We start from the raw sequence: 26,594 nt of genomic DNA on the forward strand, positions 1-26,594 counted from the left end.
ATTCACACCCATTCCACAAAGAACACCAGGCATGTTTATTCACGGAGGCCACCATCTGCATGGCACAGAGAGGTCTGGGGGATTCAGAGGGTATGGAAGACACTGGCTTACAGGCAGGCAGTGGATGGAAGAGGTCAGCAGACACTGGCTGGCAGCTATGTTGTCTCCTAGGAGGACTTGGGTCCACCCTAGCCCCCAGCCCCACTCCTGCCTGTTTTTCTCAGGATGTGACCGACAAGAGCCCCAGTGGCAGGCCTCTTGCAGCTGGAACCTGGCTTGGATGCCCACTTTGTCTACATCTCCTCCTCCATTCTCAGGCAGGCCTCCTGAGATGAAGGTGGAGGGGGAGATGGAGGCGCCCTGGACCAGGCCAGCAGGAGGGGCGCACTCGCCTTGCTCTTGTGTTTCCAGCTTGGTCAGCACTGGCTCCTTGGGGAGCACCAGGACAATCTGTGGAGCCTGCAGGGAGCCAAGAGCAGCAGGCCACTGCCAAGTCCTGCCCAAAGCCCCTCGGGCACCTTTTCCTTTCCTGGACGAGATGGGCAGCATCAGAAGCAGCTGGTCACAGTCTCACTTTTCCCTTCCCTTAATCCCTAGCAACCTCTCCAGCCACATCAATCAGCCTTTTGTCCCAGAAACAGTTCTTTGCAAACTCTGGTCTCCAAGGAGGTCAAATAGCTATGGCAAGAGCAATGATAGTGACCTGGAAAGACCCCAGTTCCTCCACGTGTGCTGTGTTGGCTTTGAAGTACCTGAACCTCTCTGAGCCTTAATTTCCTCATCTATTAAAAAAGCCTCCCAGGTGGCACAGCAGTAAAGAATCCACCTACCAATGCAGGAGATTCAAGAGACCCAGATTCTCTCCCTGGGTTGGAAAGATCTGCTGGAGGAGGAAATGGCAACCCACTCTAGTATTCTTGCCTGTGAAATCCCAAGGATACGGAAGCCTTGTGGACTACAGTTCAGGGGGTTGCAGAGTCAGACATGACTGAGCATGAACGGAAGCAGGCATTAAAAAGAGGGAAGCTGGGATTTCCCTGGAAGTCCAGTGGTTAAGACTTCACCTCCAAATACAGGGGGTGCAAGTTCAATTCCTGGTGGGGGAGCTAAGATCCCACATGCCTTGTGGCCAAAATAAAACAAAACATAAAACAGAAGCAACATTTATTGTAATAAATTCAATAAAGACTTTTAGAAAAATGATCCACATCAAAGAAAAAAAAAATCTTGATAAAAGAAAAGTGAGAAATAATTGCACTTGTAGAGATCTCTAAGGTGTCAGGTGCAAAAGGTATGAAAAAGGGCTTGGTGCATCTCACAGAGGGAGCAAGGAAATGTTAGTAGATGAAATAAAAGAAAGGAAGGAGAATGAGAAGGAAAGAAAGAAGGTTCTTGCCCGAGTTGATCAACTGAATAGAGCCAGCCCTGTCATTTCCACTTTTATAAATGAGGAAATTGAGGCTCAGTCTCTGGGGTGAAGAGATCCTCAAAGTCACGTAGGCAGTAAGCGGCAAAGCCATGTGTGCTCCCAGGTCACTTTCCATATATTCTTTCCAGTCCAGAATGCCTTCCACAGATTCCTGTGTCTGTCCAGTCTGTCCAGGATGGTCTGACACCAAATGCCTCTCCCACCAACCCCAGCATGAGGCTGGCAGGTAGAAGCTCAGATCCTCAGTACTTGATGCTTGCTTTCTGCCCCTTTGCTGGTGGCATCTGATTCCCAGAGCTGGGCCCCCAAGGACAAGCCAAACCCATGCTCACCTGCTTCTCTCTTGCCCCGGGAGTTTAAGGTTCTGAGGGCTTGATGCTGGAGTCCTCAGAATGGAGGGCAGTGCTTTTCGGCTCCTTGGGTATCTGCAGAGAGAGGAGGCGGCTCTGAGGGCCCTGCCCCAGGTGGGGAGGTGTGGCCGGTGGAACTAGAACAGCCTGGGCAAGGCCAGGAGCAGCGAACGGTGTGTGGTGGGCGCCACCTTGTGATCACCGTGCAGTTTGCATGCTGTGAAGCAGGGCAATCCTTCACACACGTCCTGCTCCTAGTTCAGTTAGCCACGGTCCAGGGTGCTTGGGCACTGCAAGGCCAAGCAGGACACAGTCCTTGCCCCACTAGAGCAAAGGAAAGGGGTCCAAGTGAAGTGCACAGTGACAGTATGAGTTGTACATGCACACAAGAGGCTGATAACCCAGCCTGGGGGGATTCCAAGTGTGCCAAACGCACTTCTGAAAGAGGAATAGTAATGCACCAGGTAAGAGGCAGCTTGGCAAGCTCCCTGAACGCCACGCTGGCCCAAGAGTGAGGCTGGGGTGGGGAGTGAGGATGTAGGGGCAGCCACAAGTGGATTGGTAGATGGGAGTATGGGTGGCAGAGATCAGCCCAGCCTTGGCCTCAAGGCTTAGATTTTATCCTAAAGATGCCCTCACCTGTGCTCCTGGGGGACATCTGCCTCACCTCTGTCCTCTGGGAAGTCACCTCATCTCCCAGGTAAACTGCCAGAGGCCAGGGGCCATGAGAATGGCCTGATGGTGGCTTCCTTCCAATGGCATGGGATTGTATGGCTTGAAACTGACCACTGCTGATAATACAGCACAGAGAAGGTGGGAACTTGGAATAAGCTATAAAGATCGAAGTCCCATGGACAGAGGAGCCTGGCAGGCTACACGAAGTCACAAAAGAGTCGGACACACCTGAGCGACTGAAACAACAGCAGCGTAAATGATCAAAACAGAACCAAGAGGGAATCCCAGGGGTCCAGGGGTTAGAACTTGGCACGTGCACTGCTGTGGGTGCCAGGGTTCAGTCCCTAATGAGAAAACTAGAACCCCACAGAAAAGGAAGAAGAAGAAAACAAAACCAAGAGTGAACAGCTATGTATGGGAATGGATACATTTTTTTTTAGTTTATTTCATTAACCTTAAACTTTTTTGGGCTCCAAAATCACTGCAGATGGTGACTGCAGCCATGAAATTAAAAGACGCTTACTCCTTGGAAGAAAAGTTATGACCAACCTAGATAGTACATTCAAAAGCAGAGACATTACTTTGCTGACTAAGGTCCGTCTAGTCAAGGCTATGGTTTTTCCTGTGGTCATGTATGGATGTGAGAGTTGGACTGTGAAGAAGGCTGAGCGCCGAAGAATTAATGCTTTTGAACTGTGGTGTTGGAGAAGACTCTTGAGAGTCCCTTGGACTGCAAGGAGATCCAACCAGTCCATTCTGAAGGAGATCAGCCCGGGGATTTCTTTGGAAGGAATGATGCTAAAGCTGAAACTCCAGTACTTTGGCCACCTCATGCGAAGAGTTGACTCACTGGAAAAGACTCTGATGCTGGGAGGGATTGGGGGCAGGAGGAGAAGGGGACGACAGAGGATGAGATGGCTGGATAGTATCACGGACTCGATGGACGTGAGTCTGAGTGAACTCCGGGAGATGGTGATGGACAGGGAGGCCTGGCGTGCTGCGATTCATGGGGTCGCAAAGAGTCGGACACGACTGAGCGACTGAACTGAACTGAACTGAAACCTGTGTGGTTTCTAATTGTGGTGTCTGAAATAATTTAAGTTCCCACTTAAAATATAAAATGAAAATAATTATGCTGCTAAAAAATAAAGTTTATTCACAATATAATAACACAAAACAGTTCTTATGATAGAGAAAGAGAAAGAGCAGGATATGAAATCAAGTATAATATCAGCTATTTAAGAAAAGTCCATGTAGATTTAAAAAGGAGGGGCTGGAAGGAAATATACGCAAAATATTAATAGTGCTTGAATGAGGGTGATGGAATTTCTATTTATCTCTATTTCCAGATTTTCTTTAATGAACTTCTATTCATGTTATAATTTTAAAAATAATTTAAAGAGAGAAAATTTAAAAGGCTTATTAGTTATGTATATAATATTGGTTTTTAGTGGATATTAGTTAAGATTATCCTGAAAACTTCTGGTATGATTTAAAAAATACAGAGCCAGCTAATCATTAAAGATGCAAATTAAAACCACAATGAGCCATCACCTCACACCTGTCAGAATGGCTGTCATCAAAAAATCTACAGGGAGACCTGGGTTCTACCCCTGGGTTGGGAAGATCCCCTGGAGGAGGGCACGGCAACCTACTCCAGTATTGTTGCCTGGAGAATCCCCACGGACAGAGGAGCTTGGTGGGCTACAGTCCATGGGGTCGCAAAGAGTCAGACCCAACTGAGCAATTAAGCACACAACAAATGTTGGTGAGGACGTGAGAAAAGCGAACCCATGTACAGTGCTGGTGGGAATGTAAATGGATGCAGCCACTATGGAAAACAGGATAGAGGTTCCTTAAAAAACTAAAAATAGAACTGCTGTATGATCCATCAATTCCACTAGTGGAAATATATCCGATGAAAATGGAAATACTAATTTGAAAGGATATTTGCATGCCGATGTACACAGGAACATTATTTACAAGAGCCAAGGTATGGAAACAACCTAAGCACCCAACAACAGATAAATGGAAAAGGAAGATGTGGTGTATATATAGATATGCAGTGGACTATTGCTCAGCTCTAAAAAAAAATGAAATTCTGCCACGTGCAACAAAATAGATGGACATAGAGGGTGCTTAGCGAAATAAACCAAAGACAAAATATGTTATCACTTCTATGTAGACTCTAAAAAATATTTATTTTTTAGAATGAATGAATATAACAGAAAAGAGACAGACTCACTGATATGGAGAATAAACTAGAGGTTACCAGTAGGGAGAAGGAAGGAGGGAGGGTCAAAGTGGGGTAAGAGATTAAGAGGTACAAGCAAACAACTATGTATGAAATCAACAAGCTACAAGGATATATTGTACAGCACAGGGAAATATGGCTGTTATTTTATAGTAATTTTAAATAGAGTGTAATCTATTAAAATGTTGAATCACTATGCTGTACACCTGAAGTTAATTTAATACTGCAAATGAACCATACTTTAATCATAACACAAACAGCCAAAAGATGGGCAGACCCTTGTCCCAGGGGCCACAGACACAGGCTAGGTCTCTGCCCTTGTCATGAGGAGGAAGGCTGGGAGACAAGAAGGACCCTGTGTTTCATTCCCCATCTCCTAACACAGGCAAATACCTGTCATGATGATTCATGGGGAGGAAGGCCACCCTGAAGTCACAGAAAGCCCGGCACATTTTTAAAGAAGCTGAGTTCTGTGACATTCTACTACTTTCAGCTTCTAGAACAATGTTTCTCAAGTTAGATTTTGTACCAACGCTGTTCTAGAGGCTGCTCTAGAGGCTTAAGGGAGTGTCAGTACAAGATCACCTGGGAGCTAGTTCCCATGCAGAGTCCAGCTGGGCTAACGCCTGGGAAACTGAGTTTTTACCAGGTCACCAGGTGCTTCTTATGGCTACAGAAGCTGAAGACTGCATTGTGATTCTTAACCCAGGCCGTATATTAGATTCACCTGGCAAATTTTAAATACAGTGCTAATATCCAGGCCCCGCACAAGACCAGTGAACGTCAAGTCTCTGGAGGCTGAGGCCTGTGAAGTTTCTAAAGACCCCCAGGTGATTCCAGTGTGCATGCGAGGGCCCAACCACTGGTCTTAGGTGGTTGGTTCACAGATGAGTTTTTCATCAGAATCATGTGGAGGGCTTATAGACAGAGGGCTGGGCCCTGCCCCTTGAGCTTTGAAATCAGGAGGTCTGGGTGGCACTTGAGAATTTATATTTCTCACAAGTTCCCAGATGCTGCTGCTGCTGCTGTTCTAGGGAGCATTATACTTTGGGAAGTACTGCTCTAGAATGAGGGCTTCCAAGGTGGTTCAGTGGTAAAAGAACCCACCTGCCAGTGCAGGAGAGGCAGGAGACGTGGGTTTGATCCCTGGGTTGGGAAGATTTCCCTGGAGAAAGAAATGGCTACCCACCCCAGTATTCTTGCCTGGGAAATCCCATGGACAGAGGAGCTTGGCAGGCTATAGCCCATAGCACGGCAAGGAGTTGGACATGACTGAGCATGCACACATGCTCAGAATGAAGCCTTTAACCCCTCAGGGGATAGCCTCCCGGATAAAGGAGCAGAGGACGCAAGCTCTGTCCCCCAGCCCTCAGCTTCTGGCTTCCCAGGCCCCAGCCCAGCTGATGGGGTCCAGGGAGAGGAGCCGTGGGGCAAGTCAGCAGAACTCACCTCCCAGTAGACTGCATCCTCAAAGCAGTTCTCATCAGGCGCTTGTCCCCAGAATGGTAATCTCAGAATGACCCCTAAAGGAAGTTGGAGGTCCCAGAGGTCAAGAATGACTTCTCTGCCTACCCAGAACTTCCCCTCAACTGGAAAAATCCCCCCGGTCTCAGAGCCATCAGTGCAGAGACAAAGGGCTCCTGGGGGCTCCAGGTGACCTCTGGCACACACTCTTGGGTCCCCCAACCACAGGGCCCCACCTTTTCTGGCATGGTTACCCCTACTTACCTACGATGATGCCGCCTACCAGGGCCATGGCCAGTGACACAAAGAGCCCGGCAGCCTGGAACCTGCCCTGCGTGTTTGGGCTCCAGTTTAACTTGGATCTTTCAATGCCAAAGGTATAAGCAAGCCTGGGGTAGAGACAGGGAGCAGGTCAGGATCCCCTGGAGAGGTCAAGTGACTACCCGCTGTCACACCACACGCATGAGTGGACATGAAGGCTCAATAACCTCTGGGCCTCAGCCTTTCCATCTGCAGAATGGGGGCACTAAAAAGATCAGATGGTCTCTAAGATTCTTATGGAAGGACAGAGGTTGAGGAGAGAGGCCCATGAAATAGTGGTCCGGAGTGGGTGAGAAAGGGGACAGAGATAGTCTTGGACCCTAGAGGAATAGTAGGAAGGAGGAATGGAGAAGGAAAGAGGGAGCTCAACCTCCTTACACTGCCTCCATTCTTACCCTTCCTCCCCATACAGATCAATGTTGGCGATGCTTGCCGTCACTGCGCCTGCAATACCGCCTATGATGCCAGGAATGCCGTGCAGGTTGTGAACACCACACGTGTCCTGGATGCGCAACCGGGACTCCAGGAATGGCTGGAAACAGGGGGATGAGTGTTGCTCAGGCAGGGGGCTGTGGCAGGCTGTGGGGAGTCCAGGATTCTGGAAGCCCCAAATACACACAGACCCAGCCCCAACCCTCTCCCTAGAGACTGCCCGCTCCCCGCCCCCGCCCCCCAACCCAGTCCCTGGCCCTGGAGCTCTCACCGTCAGGTACACAAAACCTAGGGTGGAGACGATGCCGCAGATGAAGCCGATGATGAGGGAGCCGAAAGGCAGGACCATCAGCTCGGCAACGGTGCCCAGGCCCACTCCTCCGGCGAGCGTCGCGTTCTGGATGTGCACCTGGGCAGGGCAGGCAGAGCAGGCGGGAACTCAGTCCTCTCCCAGAGTAGCGTCCTGGAGGAGCTGACCTAGGGCCCAAGTTGATCTCCTGTGCATGGGGGGCCACCTGGGAGCCAGAGATGGCTCCCGTGCCTCAGCCAAGAGACTGCAGAGGACTCCAGCCTGAGCCCAGGCTTGGGACAGCCGCCCCTGTGCTGCCTGTACAGCTGCCACGCTCACCAGCGCTCGCGGCATCCTCTACGTGCACATGTGCCTGTGTCCGTGGGCTCCTTCAGCCCACCCGCACGTCCCCTTCGGAGCTGGGTGCCTAGACATGAAGCCATGCCCAGGTTCGTGTGTCTGATGCCCTCTGTATGCACGTGTGCTGGCATCAGAATCTGCGCGCCTACAGGAGCACCAGCTGACTCTCTGAGGACCTACCTGTGCCATGGACCGCAGTGCTGGCTTGCGAGGAGTATGTTTCATCTCCACAACAAGCCCAGGAGGTGAGTACAGTTACCTTTTCATGTTTGCAGGTGAGGAAATTAAGGCACGGGGGAGGTTCATGGACTTGTCGAAGACCACACGGCCAGCCAAGGGCAGAAAAGTGTCTTGATCCAGGTCCGTGTGGAGCCAGAGCCCTTGACCTTCATCCTCTCCCATGTCCCTCCCTGCATGTGACCACATGAGTGTGTCTGATTCTCTCTCCCCGGGGCCTGTGTCCCCATCTCTCTGTACAGTGACTGTCCAGTGCATCCTGGGGCTCAAGGCTGTGTCCCGGAATAACACACACTCCTGGCAGCATCTTGGCACATAGGTGCCTGGGTCTAAAAGCTAGTGTCAGAGTATTAAATGGTGGGACTTCGCGGATGGTCCAGTGGTTAAGAATCCACCTTCCAATGCCCCGGACGCAGGTTTGATCCCTGGCTGGAGAACTAAGATCCCACATGCCTCCGAGTAACTAAGCCTGAGCACTGCATTGAAGACCCAGTGCAATCAAAAATAAATAAAAAGAATATCAGAGAGAGAGGTGGTCTTCTTTCTATAGAAAAATCTACCAACACCCATTACTCCCCCAGGAATGACAGGAACACATGTCCCAGTGGCGTGATATGAAGGGCACTGGGCAACACCGCAGCCCCATAGACGTCCCAAGTGTTTTGAAGGGGTTCTGTTTTGAGCATGTGGAGGGGGCAGGTAGGGGCAAAGCTAGGAAGGCTGGGGGCCAGAAGCTGGTTTTTTGGGGGGTTGCTCAGTCCAGAACTAATGACAGCACCCAGGTTGTGGGGAGAGGAGGATGAGAAGGAGCAGGGGCAGCCGGCATGATAGAACCTTCATGAATCTGGTTCTGGGCTCTGCCTAAAGCCAGCTGTGTCATCTGGACAAATCATTTCTCTCGGGGCCTCAGTTTCTTCATCTGCAAGATGGGTGCAATAATCCCTATGCTGCCTGCTTTCCTGAGTTGTTGGCAGGGCGTGGTGATCAGTGCCCACTGGGCACAGGCAGTTGTGGCCACAGCTTCCCCCAAGGTTCCCCCACCAGCACCCCACTCACCATGTCCAGCTTGCCTTTTCTATGCAGGGCGCTGGACAGCGCCACTGAGGTGAGCACGCAGGCTGCTAAGGAGCAGTAGGTGTTGATGACCGCTCGGTGCTGAGCATCTCCGTGATTGGATATAGCCGAGTTGAAGCTGGGCCAGTACATCCACAGGAAGAGGGTGCCTGGCCATTCCGGACAGGGCCGGTGGAACCGGGAGAAGGGGTATTAGATGGGCCTGACGGAGCTTGGACAGACATTCCGTCCTTTAGCTCCAGAGATATCAAGTGACTCACACACCCCAGCCATTTCCCTCCCCTGGAATTTTATTTGTGCTGGGGGCTCATCTTGGAAGGCCCTCCCTGGGTTACTCACTGCCTAATGCTGTCTTAGTCTTCCACTCCGCCCCAGGAAATCTACCCTGACCCCACAACTTGGTGAAATGCCTCCCACCCTGCTTCCCAGGCACCTTGAGGGAGAATCTTTTTCTCCACTGTAGGGAGATAATCAAGTTGCTTGGCCATCTGTTCTACCACCCTGCAAGGAGCTCCTTGAAGGCAGGGCTGGGTTTTAAGAGACCAGAGAAGGTAGCTGGTATGTGTTCTCTGGAATGAATGGACACAGGAAATAGGCACATACACCTTGCTGAGATCAAGGATGGACGCATTTCCTGGTTATCACTGTGTCTGCCCTGGGGCATTCGAGGGAACACGCAGGATGAGTGACCGACTTCTTCCAGCCCCATGGGGAAAAGGGACAAGTAACTGGGATCCTTGAAATAGCTATAGGCAACCTCTCCCTGCCCATTCTCCGAAGGGAACTGGCAGCCACCCACCAGACCATGTGGGGATGAGGTATGATCACTGCAGCCTGAAATGCTCATGGTGACCCTCACCCACCACGGTAGCACGGCAGCCCTTGGTCATCATGGGGGCCCCCTCAGTCACTATGGAAGCTCTCACCGATCATAGCAAAGAGGTCCGAGTAGTACGTAGAACTCTGCCTCTCCTTGCTGTGGTGTAGGTTAGGGCGGTAGAGAATCCAGGCCACTGTGAGCCCAAAGTAGGCTCCAAATGCATGGATGGTCATGGAGCCCCCCGAATCCTTCACCTGGTGGACGGGTACAAGGGTACTGTCAGGGTCTGACCCTCCTCTCCCTCCCTCCTCTGACACTCTCCCACCCCCACCTCCCCACACACAGACAGAGGTGCAGCTGTCTCCAAGGAGGTACAGGCTACAGAAGGAAGCCCAGGGCCCTAGCAGACCCATCAACTGGGAAGGGGAGGAAGTGGGGATCCCCTCCTCAACTATACTTCAGTGAAAATTAAAGTGGGGAACTTCCCTGGTGGTTAAGAATCCGCCTGCCAGTACAGGAGAAATGGGTTCAATTCCTGGTCCGGGAAGATCCCATATGCCACGGGGAAACTAAGCCCATGCACCACAGCTATTGAGTCTGTGCTCTAGGGCCCGTGCTGCACAAGAGAAGCCACCACAATGAGAAGCTCATACATTGCAACGAAGAGTAGCCCCCGCTCTCTGCAACTAAAGAAAAGCCTGCACAGCAGTGACGGCCCAGTACAGCCCAAATAAATTAACAACAAAAAGGAAATCATAGACCTGCTTCTTCCCTTTAGATGGGAAACCCAACCAGAGAGGTAAGCGTGTCATCCAATGTCACAGGGCTAGTTGTTGAATTGTTGACATACCTCTTTCCTGACTCCCAGCCTGGTGGGTGCCTCTACTAGCTGTGTGACCTTGGGGGAGCCCCTTACCCTCTTTGAGTCTCAGTTTTCTCATCTGCAATGTAATGTGATGTAATGTAATGGGAGTAATAACTGTGCCTGGCTCAGAAAGAAGGACTGAATGAGATAACCCACGTGAAGCATTCAGAGCAGGGCCCAGGCAAGGGCAAGTGCTCCTTAATTGTCAGCGGTGATTACTGTGTTTCAACTTGGCTGCAGGAAAGACTCAAACACTGTCATGCATTTGAGGGAATTTCTGCAGCAGATCAGAGAGGGGTTTTGAGGGTCAAAGAAGCCTTCTCTGCCTCTAAACTCACACCCGAGGTACTACTTCTCAGCCAATTTCAGATCTCATCTATTGACTCCCCTGTGTACCCCCTCACCTAGCCTAGCTTCTTTCTCTCTACCCACCCCAACCAGTCTCCAAGGCTGGTTTAGTCACCTTTTTTATAAATTGCTTATGATCCACTTTCTTCTCTTTGTCCTAGGCCAGAGCCAGTCCCATTACTTCTCACCAGGGTGACTAACACAGCCTCTTGACTCTCTGCCTCCAACCGTTCTCTTCGCCACAGCCAAAGTGACACTTCCATAGCATGTATTTGACCATGCCCCTCTCCTGCCTGGAACTTTCCATAGCTCCCTATTGCCCTCATGATAAAGTTGAGACTCTTTAACACAGTCTGTGAAAGTCTTGATGATCCATGCTCCTTCCTCCCCTCCCTAGCACCCCACCCCCATTCCCTCTGCCTCAAATACCTTTGCTCATTCCTTTGCCTGATTATCTACTTGACTTCTGGCTTTAACAACTCTTCCTCCAGGAAGCCTCCCTGGCCTGCCATATGCTGGCTCAGGTCCTCCTCCCCTTCCCTCAGGGCACCTAGCCCTGGAACTCCATCCTTATCTCACTGTCTGGTCACTGTCTATTTGCTTCCTGGCCCCCTCACTAGGTTGTGAGTTCCTTGGGATTGAAACAAAGAGTCCTGCTCACTCCTGTATCCCACTGCCTGGAGCACTGCCTGACATGTAAATCCAAAACTTATTCCCTTGACAAATACTTCTCAATAATTTATTAGGTATTGGGCCAGGTGCCAGGAATAGAGATAGTCTCCAAACAGATAAGGTTTCACCCTTATTTTCCCTTAAGGATAAATGCTCTGAAGAAAATTAGTCAAGGGTAGTGACTAGGAGGAGGTAAGGGAGAGGGCAACACTGGTAGAACCTGGGCCGGCCTCTCTGAAGAGGTGAGACTGCAGCTGAGACCTCAGTAATGAAAAGGAGCAGGGAGATGAGCACTCCAGGCAAAGGGAGCAGTAAGTGCAAAGGCCCTGAGGTGGTACCAAGCTTGGGTATTTGAAAAGCAGACCGCAGGATACGGTCAAATCACAGAAAGATGGGGAGAGAGTAGATGATAAGCTTAGAGAAAAGGTTGAGGCCAGAACATGTAGGGCCTTAAAACAAGTTTAGATTTGATTTGAAGTGAAATTAAAAAAAAAAAACAAACAAACAGGGTTTTAATCAGAGGAATGGTCTTATATGCATTATTAACAGGTCCCCACAGCTGCTGGTGGAGATTAGCTAGCTTGAGGTGGTGGGTCGGGCAAGGATGAGGACAGGGAGGGACTTCCCTGCTGGTCCAGCGGTTAAGACTCTGTGCTTCCACTGCAGGGGGCACAGGTTCAATCCCTGGTAAGGGAACTAAGGTCCCACATGCCACCTGGAATGGCCAAAAAAAAAAAAAGGATGATGACAGGGAGCTGAGTCAGGAAGAAGGAATATGATAGTGCGGTATCTGAAAACAATGACAAAATGAGTGACCGAATGTAGGGTGGTCTGAAAGCAAAACCGCTGGGGGTGAGACTTCCCTGACAGTCCCAAGATTCACATTAACACTGTGCTTCCACTGCAAGGGCGTGGGTTCAATCCCTAGTTGGGGAACTAAGATCCTGCATTTGGCACAGCACAGAAAAAAATAAGAATGGAAATCATGTGCTCAAAATAGTTAAACAAAAAAGACTGAATTCCAGATGATACTGAGGAACCACTGTGCAAGTCCTGATCACTCTGCTTCTGAGAAATTCTATGTTAAAAAAAACAACAACCCGTGAGGGTTTCTAGGCAGAGTCCAAATATAGAGAAGTTGGAGAATGAGAAAGGGATGGGGTTCCTGAACAATCCCTACTCCTGCAAATATGCCAAAGAGGTGTCTAAACAAGAGTCAGAGGCCTAAGATGCTCTTTACCTTGGCCAGTGAATTAGTCAACCTCAGGGGGCATCATTCCTGCCGTAGAGGTCCATGTGAATGGCACCCCCAGAGTTTTGCAGTGTGCTACGTGTGCAACTGTACATGTCTGCTTTGGCCACTCCCCTGGGAACCTTCCTTACAGACGTGCCCCCTCAGTATACTGGGTCATTTTCTTGGCAGAGCATTCTGGGAATGTGTGTGTGCAAGATGATGTGCAGGAATATCCCATTCGTTCCCTCTGATGTGCCAGACGGAGAAAGGAGGAAGAAAACCAACATGCGAGGAACCTCTACTCTGTCTGGTTGCTGGACTGATGTACCAGGTGGATGCTCAATATATGTCATTCTCCTGCTTTACAGCTGGGGAAACTGAGACTCAGAAGATTAAGTGACTGGTCAAACTTGAATTGAATCCAGCTGGCTTGTCTCCCCAGTCCTTTCTTTCTCTGTCACCTTCCTGTCCCCCCAAGTGTCCCTTCCACCGCCATCCCTGTTCTGAGCTCTGCTCACCTCTAACAGGTTGAGGAGAATGTACTCATTTATTGAGAAGAGGGTCACTTGGAAGAGAGTCATGATGAGGAGCTGGACAGGGCTGACTTTGCCCAGAACTGCCCCAAAGGCCACACAGACAGAGCCCACGCAGAAGTCCGCATTGATGAGGCTGTGGGGAGACAGGACAGGGGAGGGGCTGAGACCACAGCAAGAAGTGGCACTCAAGCTCTGGGGTTGAATCTGAACTTTGGTCACCTGTGGGTTTGGGCTTGTGGTCTAACTTTGCTGAGCCTCAGTTTCACCATCTGTGGTAATGGGCACATAGCATCTTAGAGCTACTCTAAGAATGCAAAGAAATAGCCTGCGAAGTATCCAGCACAGCAGTGGCACATACTAGATGCCACCACACCCTTCCTTTGAGGGCCTATCTCAGGCCCCACCCTCTTCCTTGCAGGCATCTTGTACTCAAGGCACCCAAGTGATCTGGCTGCTGTTGTTGAATACCATCTGGTCCGCATTTGGGACCTTGTCCTACCCTTCATTTTCTCCCTGCCCTTCCAAAACCTCTTCTCACCCACCACCTCTTCAGGAAGCCTTCCCCAATACCTCTAACCAGATGTGGTCTCTGCCTCCAAATCCTTATCTCTACACACACTTCTCCTGCTGGCTACCAGGGCCTTGCTTGGGTTTGAGTCATCATGACCTCCTCTTCACCTTACCTGGGAGAGAGGATCTATGTCCAGGGAAGAAGGAAGGACCTTCCTGCAGGCAGTAGGGAGCTGGGGGCTGGGTGGAGAGAGGGGACAGGAAGGCCAACAGAGAATGCAGGCCAAGGAGCTTGCAGGCCCTCCTAAAGTCTGGACCCTGAAAACCCAGCCAGATAGCAGAGGCATACCATGTGGTGAGAGGGGATCTAGATTCCATCCATGTGCCCGCTGTGCCTAACCCAGGTTTCCTTGGGCCCTGCCAGCAGCAAAGGTATCCTGGAGTCCAAGGCAGACTCTCAGTGTGGCCTCCAAGTCATGAGCGTTGTCAACCAGGGTCCTCATAAAGACAGCAGCAGCTACTGCTTCCTTAAGGCAGTCACAGCCACAGGAGCCCCCTCCCCCATACTCGTGTGTGTGTGTGTGTGTGTGTGTGTGTGTGTGAGTGTGTGTGTGTGTGAATCAGGAAGTGAGAAGTAAGAAGCCAGCCGATGGTAGGGACAGTGTGTGGAGTGGGGGCAGGGCACTGTCTCCGCAGGGTCCCTCCCCAGACAAAGGATGTCCACTGGAATGTCTCTTCACTATAAGCCTTGTTCATTGCCTCATCCCCTAGGCCTGGCCGAATACATGATGACAGGTGCTAAGTGCCAGGCACTTCAATGCTTGTTCAGTGCAGCACAGGCCCTCCTGTATCACACCTGGACCCATGGAACAGGTACCGTTATTAGCCACATCATAAAGATGGGAAATGGAGACTTAGAGAGGCAGAGTTATTTGCCCAAATTACCATAACTCAGCCGGAAGACCACCTGGCAGCGATCACCCCCTAGGAAGGAGTGAGAGGAAGCGCACAGAAGCCCACGCCTGGGCCCTCGGCCCCTGGGAAATGGATATCCGGATGTCACATCTCAGGCAAGGCCCGAGAATGGAGGCCGAGGAGCACACAGGTCCTCCTCGAGTCTGGGGAACAACCCTGGAGGGACAGGTGGGATCTGGGACTCTTCAGCAGGGGCAGGACAGAAGCTAGGAGAAGGATCCTCAGGTGAGGTCTAGGGGGCCACACGTTCATCTCAGCCCTGGGCACCAGAAATCCACTCCAGCTAAGTTGCCGAAAATCATTTCCCCCAAAACCAAGTTGCCAAAACTCAAGTTGTCAAGTGACTAACTTGTTAAATAACTGGTTCAAAAAATTTAACCCACAAAAGTTTACAATAATTTCCTTTGAACATTTAAAAAAGCTCCATACTTCTGTTTTGCATTTAGCCATAGCTATTTTGCTGTGGTGGCCAATTAAATATATCACAGGCACTTTTATACTTTGGGTCTGTGGCTTTGGGAATGAGAATTTCTTGTGTATCTTATACAGTAGAGTGATATGCATGTATGTCATAGATTTATATACAAAAAGACCAATTTCTTGGTTCCAAAACATTTTCTACCTAGTCGACTATTTTTCCTGTTTCTCTTAATTCATGGATTCATTAATTAGCTCGAATGAATTAATATTTTGCAAATATTTGGCACATGTTTAAATTTCAGGCCCCTGGCCTGTGATATCTGATTGGTGTCTTGTATGTGACAACAGGGATTTGTACTTCAAATGTAGTTTTGGGGAGGGAGGTTCAAGAGGGAAGGGGCATAAGTATACCTATGGCTGATTTATGTGATGTGCAGTAGACACCAACACAATATTGTAAAGAAATTATTCTCCAATTAAAAATAGATGTTTAAAAGCACGTGGTTTTGTACCAATTTGCCTCTAAACCCTTTCTGTGGATTTGGTTTTCCAAGCATGTTAATGAATGTTTGTTTATATACACCAACGGCAACTTTCTCAAGTTATGAAATGTACTTTTCTTTAGCCAAATGTCATATGTCTACAGAAATTGAAGACAATCTAACTGGACTTAAAGAAGAGCCTTCAATAAACCGAACCTTGACTAAAAAGGGAAGGGAGGGGGAAAATCTCCCAAAGGCTGTTGATTTTGTACCATGCAACGGAAACTGTGGTCAGTTTCTTAAGTTTCCCTGGCTGGAGAGTTTGATAAATGAGTCATTCAGTGAGATGACTGCTTGGCAAGCTGGTTTTTGGCAAGTTGGCAAATTTACTGTATAACCTGGTGGAGGTGTTGAGGGAAGAAGCATGCTAAGGCTCCTAGGAGGCCTCTTCAGACAGAGGGAGGGGCTGAGCTCCCTGATAGAAGGGAATGTAGTACTTGTCAGACCAAAAGATTGTCACAGACAAGTGATGAGGATGGAGGTGAGAAGAGATAGGGATCAGGGGCCCCCTCGGAGGCTGAGGCAGGAGGGACTTCGGCCCTAGGACTCCGCACAGGCCTCACAGTTCTTTGCTCTGTTCCGTGGGTGAGGACACAGGCAACTGGATTCCCCATTCAATATTCCCTCTACAGTGAATCTAAGGAGGCTGCTTCAGGCAGTCCCACACTCCTTCCCCTCACCTGCCACCCGCTCCCTCCCCTCCATGGGTCCTAAGGCCTGAGGTCTCCCAGGGCAAATTGTGATGTTTGCCCTGAGGTGTCAGAGCAGAGTCCGGACTTGGACCCTGGGGAAAGGCCTTGCATCCCTGCAGCCTGTGTCTTAGGAGGAAGGAAACCCTCCAATAGCACTTGGTTACCATGAGAACTCCCACCCTGGAGACTCACTGATCAGGAAGTGAGTGAGTGAGTGAATGAGTGAGTGTGTGTGTGTGTTGGGGGTGACGGGGTGTATGTTGCAGGGCCCCTGGGTACCCTGGCTGGATGACGAAGTCCCAGCTCACAGTCCAAAGACTCTGGGCCACGCCCCCGGACCCCGCCTCCCGCACGGGCCCCGCCTCCCGCACGGGCCCCGCCCACTGCTCCCCGCCCCCGGCCCGAGCCGCGCTCACTTCTCTAGGTTCACCAGAATGTAGCGTCCGTCAAAGGATTGAAGCCAGCCCTGCATGAGCAGCGCCCACTGGATGCCGAAGGCCGCCAGCAGAAAGTTGAAGCCCACGGAGCTGTAGCCGTAGCGCTGCAGGAAGGTCATGAGGAACCCGAAGCCCACGAAGATCATCACGTGCACGTCCTGGAAGCCTGTGGGGAGAACACAGCCCAGAGTCCCGGTGGCCTAGCGAAGCTCCCCGCTGCAGCCCTGCGTCTGGGCCAGCGCGGTCCGCGGCTGAGCCTGTGTCCGCCACTGGCCGGGCCTGGGCCACCCTCCAACCTCCATCCCGCCACCCCTACATCTGGATCCTGAGGCTCCTGCAGTAATTATGACTCTGCTGTGGGTAGAAGAGCCACTACTACCCCATCACATCATAAGATACAAACTGCCATGTATACAACAGATAAACAACGAGGTCCTACTGTATAGCAAAAGGAACTGTAGTCAATATCCTACAATGAACCCTCGTGGAAAAGAATATGAAAAAAATGTATTTATATATATGTATAACTGAATCACGGCTATACACCACCAACTAACAACACTGTGTATCAACTGTACTTCAAGTAGAAGAAAAAAAGCCTCTGGGGTGGACTGGGCTGGGGGGATGGAGGTGAGACCCCCACTTTAGATCACTTAGACCACTGGGTTTTAAGGCCAAGGAATGCCCTGTTGGGAGATGACAGCCCCCTTTCACTGCCCTCACCAAGGGCCTTACCTGCGCAATCCCATTCTTCTGCCGTGGAGAAGCTAGTCTCATTTGGCCTAGGAGTCCCTTAACTGGCCAAAATAATTAGGTACCATAACAAATGAAAATCATAAAAAGCAGGAACTTTAAAAAAAAAAGAGAGAGAGAGAGAGAGAGACCAGAGAGGGTTCTTGCTTACAACAGGATGCTGACAGCCCAACAGTTAATGTGGAATGAGCACTGAAGTTGGAAAATCATAATTTTCACAATGAAGATTTCATCACTGGATGTTAAAATCCAGGGACAAACTTTGAGGAAGATCGAGGTATTTGCATTGTCTTAAAGGAGTCTCCCCATAGATTGCTTATGAGTTGTAAAGGAGAGTGAAAAAACATCCGGTAACCATACAGTGGAGAAATTGGGCAACATCTTGATGGTGTGATCACAATTAACACCACCTGTGTGGGACACACGGACCTTGTACACCTTCAGGAAGATATTCTGAAAAGGACACATCACCTATGTAGTGCTCTGGCTGAGAAGGCACAGTCCCAATCTAATCACGAGGAAACACCAAACAAAGGAACATGCTATTAGAAAGGGGTTGAAGCTGGACTCTTGAAAAATATCAGTGTCTTAAAAGATAAAGAAAGCCTGCCCTTGTGAACGTCTGTTATAGGACAGACACGTGCTAGGTGCTGTACCTACTCAGGAATGTTCTAGGTTAAAGAGGCTAAAGAGACAGGTCAAATAAATCCAATACTTGACCCTAGACTGGATTCTGGATTTGGCTGGGGTAGGGAGTGGGCGTGGGTGCAGGGGAATGCCGCAAAGGTTTGTATACTGACAAAATTGTATAGGGACAGTATATTAAAGTAGCGTACAGTGTAAATTCATGAAGTTGATTACTGTGGTGATGGAAGAGAATGCCTCTATTCTTAGGAAACAGTGGAGTAATTAAGGCGGCCAGACCACAATATGTATAACGGACTCTCAGTTCAGAGGAAAAGGAACTGTATGTACGTATTTGCTTTTATGTGGGAAAAGAGAGAGATGCTTAATGGGAGTTAAAAAGAGTATATAGTGTTCTTTGTACTATTTTTGTTTTAGCAACTCTTTGTAAATTTGAAATGATTTTCCCAATTAAAAAATTTTGAATAAAAGAGAACTGCAGGGCTCACCAAGCCTGGCCTGGCCCACCCGCCAGTCTCCTCCTTCTTCCTTTCCTTGGTCCTCCCTTCCCTCTGGTGCCCCAGCCACACTGGCCTCCCTGGGCTCAGTCTCACTCTGGATCTTTGCCTGTGGTGGTCCCTCCACATAGGACGCTGTTCCCGCAGAATGGCCAGCAACTTCTTCTTGTTTAGTCGCTCAGTCATGCCTGACTCTTTTCTTCTGTCCATGGGATTCTCCAGGCAAGAATACCGGAGTGGGTTACCATTTCCTTCTCTATTTCTTCTTGTGGATCTCAGCAAAAAGTCACCTCATCACAGAGGCCTTCCAGACCCCTGAGTTTCAACTTGGTTCACCCCCTCATGACACCTTCTTCTTTCGTTTCTAGTTCTTACAACAATTTGTAGTTAGGTAGTTAGGTTTGTTTGTCTGGCGCACTAGACTTTAAAGCTCCAAGGAGTCAAATGGTGGTGGTGGTTTATTTGCTAAGTCATGTCCGACTCTCTGCGATCCCATGGACTGTAGCCTGCCAGGTTCCCCTGTCCATGGGATTTCCCAGGCAAGAATACTAGAGTGGGTTGCCATTTCCTTCTCCAGGGGATGTTCCCAACCCAGGGACCGAACCTGCATCTCCTGTATTGCAGGCAGATTCTTTACCGCTCACCCACCAGGGAAGCCCCAGGAGTCCAGGCCAAGCCTGTTTTGTTCATGCTGGTATTCTCCACTGCCTATAGGTATTCCCCGGGGTGGATGCTCCATAAATATCCCTGAAGGGATGAATGGATAATTAGTGTTGTGATCTCAGGAGTGCCCAGATATGCCAGCTGTGCAGCAGCCAAGGGCCCCAAGTGGCACTTCACCATCAGGGGAGACCGCAGACCCTCTCCTGTCTGATGTCTCCTATCCACTGGGTAGATAGGCCCTGATGTCCACGGCAGCCCGGTGAGCCACAGTGTGGGCGGGCAGCGATGCTCAGGCTGTCCTTCCCCTCCCGTGTGTGAGACTGATTTTGTGTCATTATCGTGTTTCATGGTTCATCGTGCTTCTGTTGTGGAGGAAACTGAGCTAACATATGTGAAGCGCCATCCACGGTGTCATGGTGACTCTTGGGAAGAAGCTGATGGGTGACAGACTGGGGAGAGAGGGGGGAGACACCTTCAGACCACAGTTACGAAAGCAAATGCAGGCAAGGAGGAAGAGGTTGCTGGGGAGGGAGGGAGGTGCTGGGTCTAGGGCTGATCGCGGGAGTCTGAGATGACCCGTGACCCCGGGGGTGGGTGGTGTCGGCAAGCGTCAGGCGGGGTAGTGTGGGCGCAATGGAGCCTGGCCATTGTTGGAGCTGGACTCTGAGGTCCGACAGACCTGCACACAGAGCTGGGAGTTGGAAAGATGAGCTGGAGACAGGAGCCGAGGACTGGCGGTGGAATTGAGCAGATTAGACAGGGACGGTGCTGGCAGGGAGGTGAGGGGAACCCCTGGGAAGAGGTAGCATCGAAGACTTCCATAGCTAGAAGCTCTTTGGAGGTGGGAGAAGCAGGTGGGCAGGGGCAGGGGCTCGGGCTCAAGAGACTGGAGGCAGCCTTCCTGGGGGCTGCCTTCAGCTCTCCCTGAGGCCTGGGACGAAAGAGCAGAGAGCGCACAGCTTCTCAGGGCTTCTCCCTGCCGGTCCCCACCTCGCCAGTTCTCTGTCCTTCTCTGTGACTCCCCGGCTGTCCTGACCTCTGTCTCTAACCCTTCTGTGGATGTCTGTTTCTTGTCCCCCAACCTCAGGCGCACAGACTCCAGCTTTGCTCTCTTTCCGCACCTTCCTTATTCGCTCTCTTACTCCCTTCTATCTCCTAAACTGGTCCTTACTGGAATACGAATGTTTTTCAGTCACTAAGTCGTGTCTGATTCTTTGCAACCCCATGGACTGCAGCACACCAGGCTTCCCTGTCCTTCACTGTCTCCAAGAGTTTGCTCACACTCATGTCCATTGAGTTGGTGATACCATCAAACCATCTCATCCTCTGTTGCCCCCTTCTCCTCCTGCCCTCAATCAGTCCCAGCATCAGGGTCTTTTCCAATGACCTGACTCTTAGCATTAGGAAGCCAAAGTATTGGAACTTCAGCTTCAGCATCAGTCCTTCCAATGAAGATTCACAGTTGATTTCCTTTAGGATTGACTGCCAAATGAGTTCGATGCTACTGAAAATGCTTTTAATAATAATGATCCAGAACTTCCCTGATGGTCCAGGGGCTAAGACTCTTCGCTCTCAATGCAGGGGTACTGGATTTGACCCCTGGTCAGGGAACTAGATCCCACATGCCACAACTAGGATCTGGGGCAGCCAAATAAATAAATAAATAAATTATATATATATATATATATATATATATATATATATATATATCTAAATGGTCTGAAGGTCCAGATTGTATGACCTTTAGCAAGGACATAACCTCTTTGACCTAAGTTTCTTTTTCTGTAAAATGAAGAATAGTAACAGAACTCAGAGGTGTCTGATACACATTTAATGTCACCCAATCAAAGCCCTGGGTATAAACATGATTCCTCAGCAATTGCTTGCTGTTGTTCAGTCGCTCAGTCGCTCGTGTCTGGCTCTTTGCGACCCTATGGACTGCGGCACACCTGGCTTCCCTGTCCTTCACCATCTCCTGGAGCTTGCTCAAACTCATGTCCATCGAGTCGGTGATGCCATCCAACCATCTCATCCTGTTGTTCCCTTCTCCTCCTCAGCAATCGCTTAATTATATTAATTACTACTTCTCGTTTTCTCTTTCAAGACTGACCAGGTGCTTTGCATTGGGTTGGCGACTTGCTGGGGGTCAGCGGAAGTTGGTAAGACAACGCCTCTCTTCCCCTGCTTTCCCCAGCCTATAGTGAGTGACTCAGGCAGCCAGGCAGAGTCCCTCCCCCATGGGAGGTCCCCCAGGGGCAAGGATGGCTCCTGGAGGCCAGTTCTGAGAACCGCCATCAGGGGGCGCCAGTACACAGCTGTTCTGCGACCCCTTCCTGGCTCAGTCTCTTGGGAAGGTCTGAAGAAGGCCAAGTTTTGAAATTTTCTGAAATCTGAGGATCAAGTTTCCCATGCTGGTGGGCAACATCAGCTCTCTCTCCAACGCTTCTTCAGCCCTACAGCAGCCTGGGGACAGGCTCTTCCCATGCTCTACAGCCCAGCCTAAACTGTTGCCTTTCAAATCCACTGGCCAGTCCCTCAATTCTCCAAGGCTCTGTGTCCACCTCTCCCACAACTCGGAGCTGGACACAGAACCATCCCATCACTGCAAGACCTCCTGGGGAGGTGGTTGAGGAAGTGGCAATGCCACAGAGACTGGGGGAAGCAGGTTTTGTGCAGTGTGAGGGCTTGGCCTCACCCCTCCCTATGCCACTGACCAGCTGGGAAAACCTCTAAGTTCTATCTCTAGCAACATAAAATAGAAACAAATACACTCCTTGTCTGACAGAGCAAGCAAAAAGTGCTTGTGAGTGGGAAGAAGGTTTCTCTGGTGGCAGGTAAAGAATCTGCCTGCCAACGTGGGAGACACGGGTTTGACCCCTGGGTTAGAAAGATCCTCTGGAGAATGGAATGGCAACTCACCCCAGTAGTCTTGTCTGGAGAATCCCATGAACAGAAGAGCCTGGTAGGCTACAGTCCATGGGGTTGCAAAAGAGTTGGACGTGACTTAGTGACTGAACAACAAGTGGGGACAGCACAAAGGAATTTAAATGCTATAGTAGTTCACACTCATGTTCAAAGAGATATTCCTTGGCCACATCACTAAAGTGACGTGAAGTGAAAGTCGCTCAGTCGTGTCTGACTGTTTGCCACTCCATGGACTCGTCCATGGAATTCTCCAGGCCAGAATACTGGAGTGGGTAGCCTTTCCCTTCTCCAGGGGATCTTCCCAACCCAGGGATCGAACCCAGGTCTCCCGCATTGCAGGTGGATTCTTTACCAACTGAGCTATCAGGGAAGACACATCACTAAGTGGATGCTAAGCCTGCACTTAAACACCTTCAGCAGCAGCACCAGTCCCTTCTGAGGAAGCTTGATACCGGCTTACTGTCCTCTGGTTTCATGTCATGAGACATGCCCTCCTGGCTACCCATTATCTTCAATCTTCCAAGAGTTCCTGTGCATTAAATAACATTCCCACTTCATAGAAGAGCATACTGAGACTCAGTGTGATTAGAGAGGTGGCTTAATCTATTTTGGGTTTCCCTGGTGGCTCAGATGGTAAAGAAGCTGCCTGCAATGCAGGAGACCTGGATTCAATCCCTGGGTTGAGAAGATCCCCTGGAAAAGGAAATGGCAACCCACTCCAGTATTCTCGCCTGGAGAATCCCATGGGCAGAGGAGCCTGGCGGGCCACAGTCCATCGATCACAAAAAGTCAGACACAATTGAGTGACTAACACTTTCACTTTACTCCATTTCAAGTGATGGGCCCATATCTGTTTACTTCCAAAGTCAACTTCCAGGTTATACTGCCCTCTGCTTGAGGAATGCACAAATCTGAGGTTTAGTTCCCAGGAGCACAGGGTGAAACTTGCCACCTCAGTTTTATGAACCAGACCTTCAGGTGTTTGAAACTGTGGCATCCTCAGCCTTAGGTCATTTCCTTTCTCCCTCTGTTTTCCCGGGAAGCTTCGAGAGCCCAGGCTCTGATGGCTTCTCCTCAGGCCAACCTCCCCAGACACTGCCCGGAGAATCAGCCCAGGAGGAAGCTCGTGTTCAGCAGCTTGGGCTTTCAGGGGACTGCCAGGACGGGTCCCCAGCTGGTTCTGTGCCTGCTATTTACCAAGGGGCCCATGCCCCGGGAGCCGTATTCAGGCACCTCTGGGCCCCAGCTTGAGCCAGCTGGAGCTAGACTTCTCTGAAAACTGAGATGCCCAAAGGACTCCTCTAATCCTCTGGGCAGGAATGAAGCCTGCACAGGTGTTGACAGCATGGAACCAAGAACCCAGAAAGTACCTAAAGGGACTGCCCTCACTCCACCCCCCTGGGAACTGCCTTGAGGCCCGGGAACCCAAGCTTGGGGCCATACCTATGTTCCAACTCCTAGTCACAGCCACCAGTAGGGAAGGAGAAGAGGGGAAAGGTGAGATGAAAGGGAGGAGAGCAGTCCAGGAGGGTGGGTTCAGGTCCCTGGAGCTCCTACGCTGGCTCACTAGGTTTCTGGATGAGTGACTTTTGCAAGACATGTCCCCTCTCTGGCCTCAGTTTCCTGGTCTGTGAAATGGGAGTCATAACATTGCCAACAGTCATGTACAGATGTGAGAGTTGGACCATAAAGAAGGCTGAGTGCCAAAGAATTGATGCTTTCAAACTGTGGTGCTGGAGGACACTCTTGAGAGTCCCTTGGACAGCAAGGAGATCAGACTAATCAATCCTAAATAAAGGAAATCAATCCTGAATATTCACTGGAAGGACTAATGCTGGAGCTGAAGCTCCAATACTTTGGTCCCCTGATGCTAAGAGCCAAGGTATTGGAAAAGACCCTGATGCTGATGAAAGATGGATGGCAGGAGGAGAAGGGGGTGACAGAGGATGAGATGGTTGGATGGCATCACCGACTCAATGGACATGAGTTTGAGCAGACTCTGGGAGATGGTGGAGGACAGGGAAGCCTGGCGTGCTACAGCCCATGGGGTTGCAAAGAGTCAGACACGACTGAGCAACTGAACAACAACAAGTCGTGGAGGGAAGATCAATTTGCATAGCTGACTGTCGGAGATGAACTTTAGGGTCCCTTCTGAAACTAACAGTCCATGACTATGTGAGTACCAACAGTTAGAAAGAGACTGTCATTGGCTGTTGGCAGATGGTGTGGAAAGCTAGAAAGCACAAGGGCATGAAGAGTCCTGGGCTGGGAGTCCAGAGGTTGGGCCAACCCAAGTAAACTTGCCCCAGTTCTTCTAACTGCTGAGTCCTAGGGCCTCTGCATTTCGTAGTCATCTAGTAATTGCTTCATTATGAAGTGAGGACTCCATGCCCAGCACAGTGCCAGAACTTTATGTGCCATGTCTCATGCCAGCCTCACCCCACTCCTGTAGGGTAGGTCCCATTATTATCCCATTGGACAGATGAGGAAATCGAGTCTGTGTATTGTTGACATTTGCCTACAGGTTACCCACCTGGCTGAGGGCAGAGCCGTGACACAGGTGAGGTGTGGTGACTCTATGGACAAGCTGTGTTAATCACGGCACCTCGGATGCCAGAGAATTCAGGGGCGTTTCTCTCCCTCTCCAAGCCAAAACATGGTTGTGCTTTGGTCCTCCACACCAGCAGGGCTGGTAGGCCAATGAGCCACCCCTGCAGCCCTTGACGTTGGGACTACTCTGTTAAGGTGGAGAGTTTGGGCACAGCTGGACAGGAGAGCTAAGGTCACACACCGGCTGGGGTCTCCTGAAGACATCAAGAAGGGCTCTCTGAAGGGAGGTTGGAGGTCTCTGAGGACACCTGGAGGGAGCTCTCTTCATGAGTTTTCACGAGTTGAAAGGAATCTGGGCAGCCTGACCATTTCTGGACCTTAACCTCCAGACACTGGGAAGTCTCCATAGTGGGGAGCCTAAGAGGGACGGGGCACGGGGCTGGGGGCGGCATTTCCTCCTGCAGCTCCGGCCCGAGGCCAGGCAGGACCCTCCGCCTGGGGGGAGGGGACCCGCAAAGTGGACCTGCAAGGTGGCGGGACTTACTCGGGTAGCGATAGTAGAATTCGTTTTCCAAGTCAGTGGACAAGTTCTTGATCACCTTCTCCTCCAACCAGTGGGGATCGGCATCCATTTCGTAGCGCACGAACACGCCGAAGAGGGCGATCAGGGCCACCTCCAGGAGCAGGCAGGCGATCGGCAGCCGCCAGCGGAGATTGGTGTTCCAGATCATGCTGCAGGGGGCGCCTGGCCGGGGCGGGCAGCGGGCAGTTCGGAGGCTTGAAGGCCGGACAGCCTTATAAGACCTGGGGCAGGGGCGGGGCGGGGCGGCCGAGTCGGGTGTTGCGGAACAGTTGGTCCGGGTGCCGCCCGCGCGCTCGCCCAACTGGCGAGGGGACCCGCGGCCCCGGGCTCGCCCTGCAGCCAAGGGCCCCCCGCATCGGGGTGGGGGGCGGGGGGGGGGGACGGTAGCAGGCGCAGGAACCGAGAGGGCAGAAGGCAAGGAGGGATTAAGGCGCCCAGCCTCTGTGGATCCCACAGATGCCAGGCAGCAACTGCTTTCCCCGTTTCGTTCCGGTGAACAGAGAAAGGAAAAGAAGATCCTTTGCCTCCCACCGAGATAAAAAGGAAGGCGTTCCGACAGAACTCTTCACAGAACTCTTCACCATCGCCATCATCATCATCTGCTTTTCTTCTGCTTCGGCGTCATCCCTTTCTTTTCCTGATTACAAAATTCATACAGGTACCTGAAAAACCAGGAACGTCCAAGAAACTGTCACAGACCAGGCAAGCCTGAAAAGACAGGGACCGATCAAGGCGATGTGGTACCCAGGGACTGTACCCTGGGAGAGAATGAGACTGTTAATGGGAAACTGGCGAAATCCAAATAAAGTCTGAAGTTTAGTTACTAGTGCTGGTTTCTTAGTTGTGACAAGTGTACCCTGGTTATGCAAGTTAGGAGGGATGGGGGCGGGACAGGGGCACTTTCTGTATTACCTTTGCAACTTTTCTGTAAATTAACATTATTCCCAAAGAAAAGGGCGTTAAGAATTTACATATATATGTATGAAAGTGACAGTCACTCAGTCCTGTCCGACTCTTTGTGAGTCACATGGACTATACAGTC

At 50.6% G+C, this 26,594-nt stretch overlaps 1 protein-coding gene across 3 annotated transcripts in view; it reads right to left on the reverse strand.

Annotated features, from left to right (window-relative positions):
- Window positions 1-25,741, reverse strand: part of RHCG (Rh family C glycoprotein) — a 33,690-nt gene extending 7,949 nt beyond the window's left edge. Inside the window, exons 1-11 of one of the 3 annotated variants that reach the window (XM_027956974.2) lie at window positions 25,514-25,741; window positions 16,916-17,102; window positions 13,343-13,493; window positions 9,812-9,959; window positions 8,868-9,034; window positions 7,197-7,334; window positions 6,889-7,025; window positions 6,437-6,561; window positions 6,158-6,231; window positions 1,762-1,854; window positions 12-459 (exon numbers count right to left, since the gene is read on the reverse strand). In XM_027956974.2, coding sequence (XP_027812775.2) covers window positions 1,786-1,854; window positions 6,158-6,231; window positions 6,437-6,561; window positions 6,889-7,025; window positions 7,197-7,334; window positions 8,868-9,034; window positions 9,812-9,959; window positions 13,343-13,493; window positions 16,916-17,102; window positions 25,514-25,700 — 1,383 coding nt within the window. In that variant the 5' untranslated portion in view covers window positions 25,701-25,741 and the 3' untranslated portion in view covers window positions 12-459; window positions 1,762-1,785. 3 annotated transcript variants of the gene reach the window in all.
- Between the last annotated feature and the right edge of the window lie 853 nt (window positions 25,742-26,594).

The sequence above is a fragment of the Ovis aries genome, chromosome 18 (assembly GCF_016772045.2).
Source record: "Ovis aries strain OAR_USU_Benz2616 breed Rambouillet chromosome 18, ARS-UI_Ramb_v3.0, whole genome shotgun sequence".
In the NCBI taxonomy this organism is placed as follows: Eukaryota; Metazoa; Chordata; class Mammalia; order Artiodactyla; family Bovidae; genus Ovis; species Ovis aries.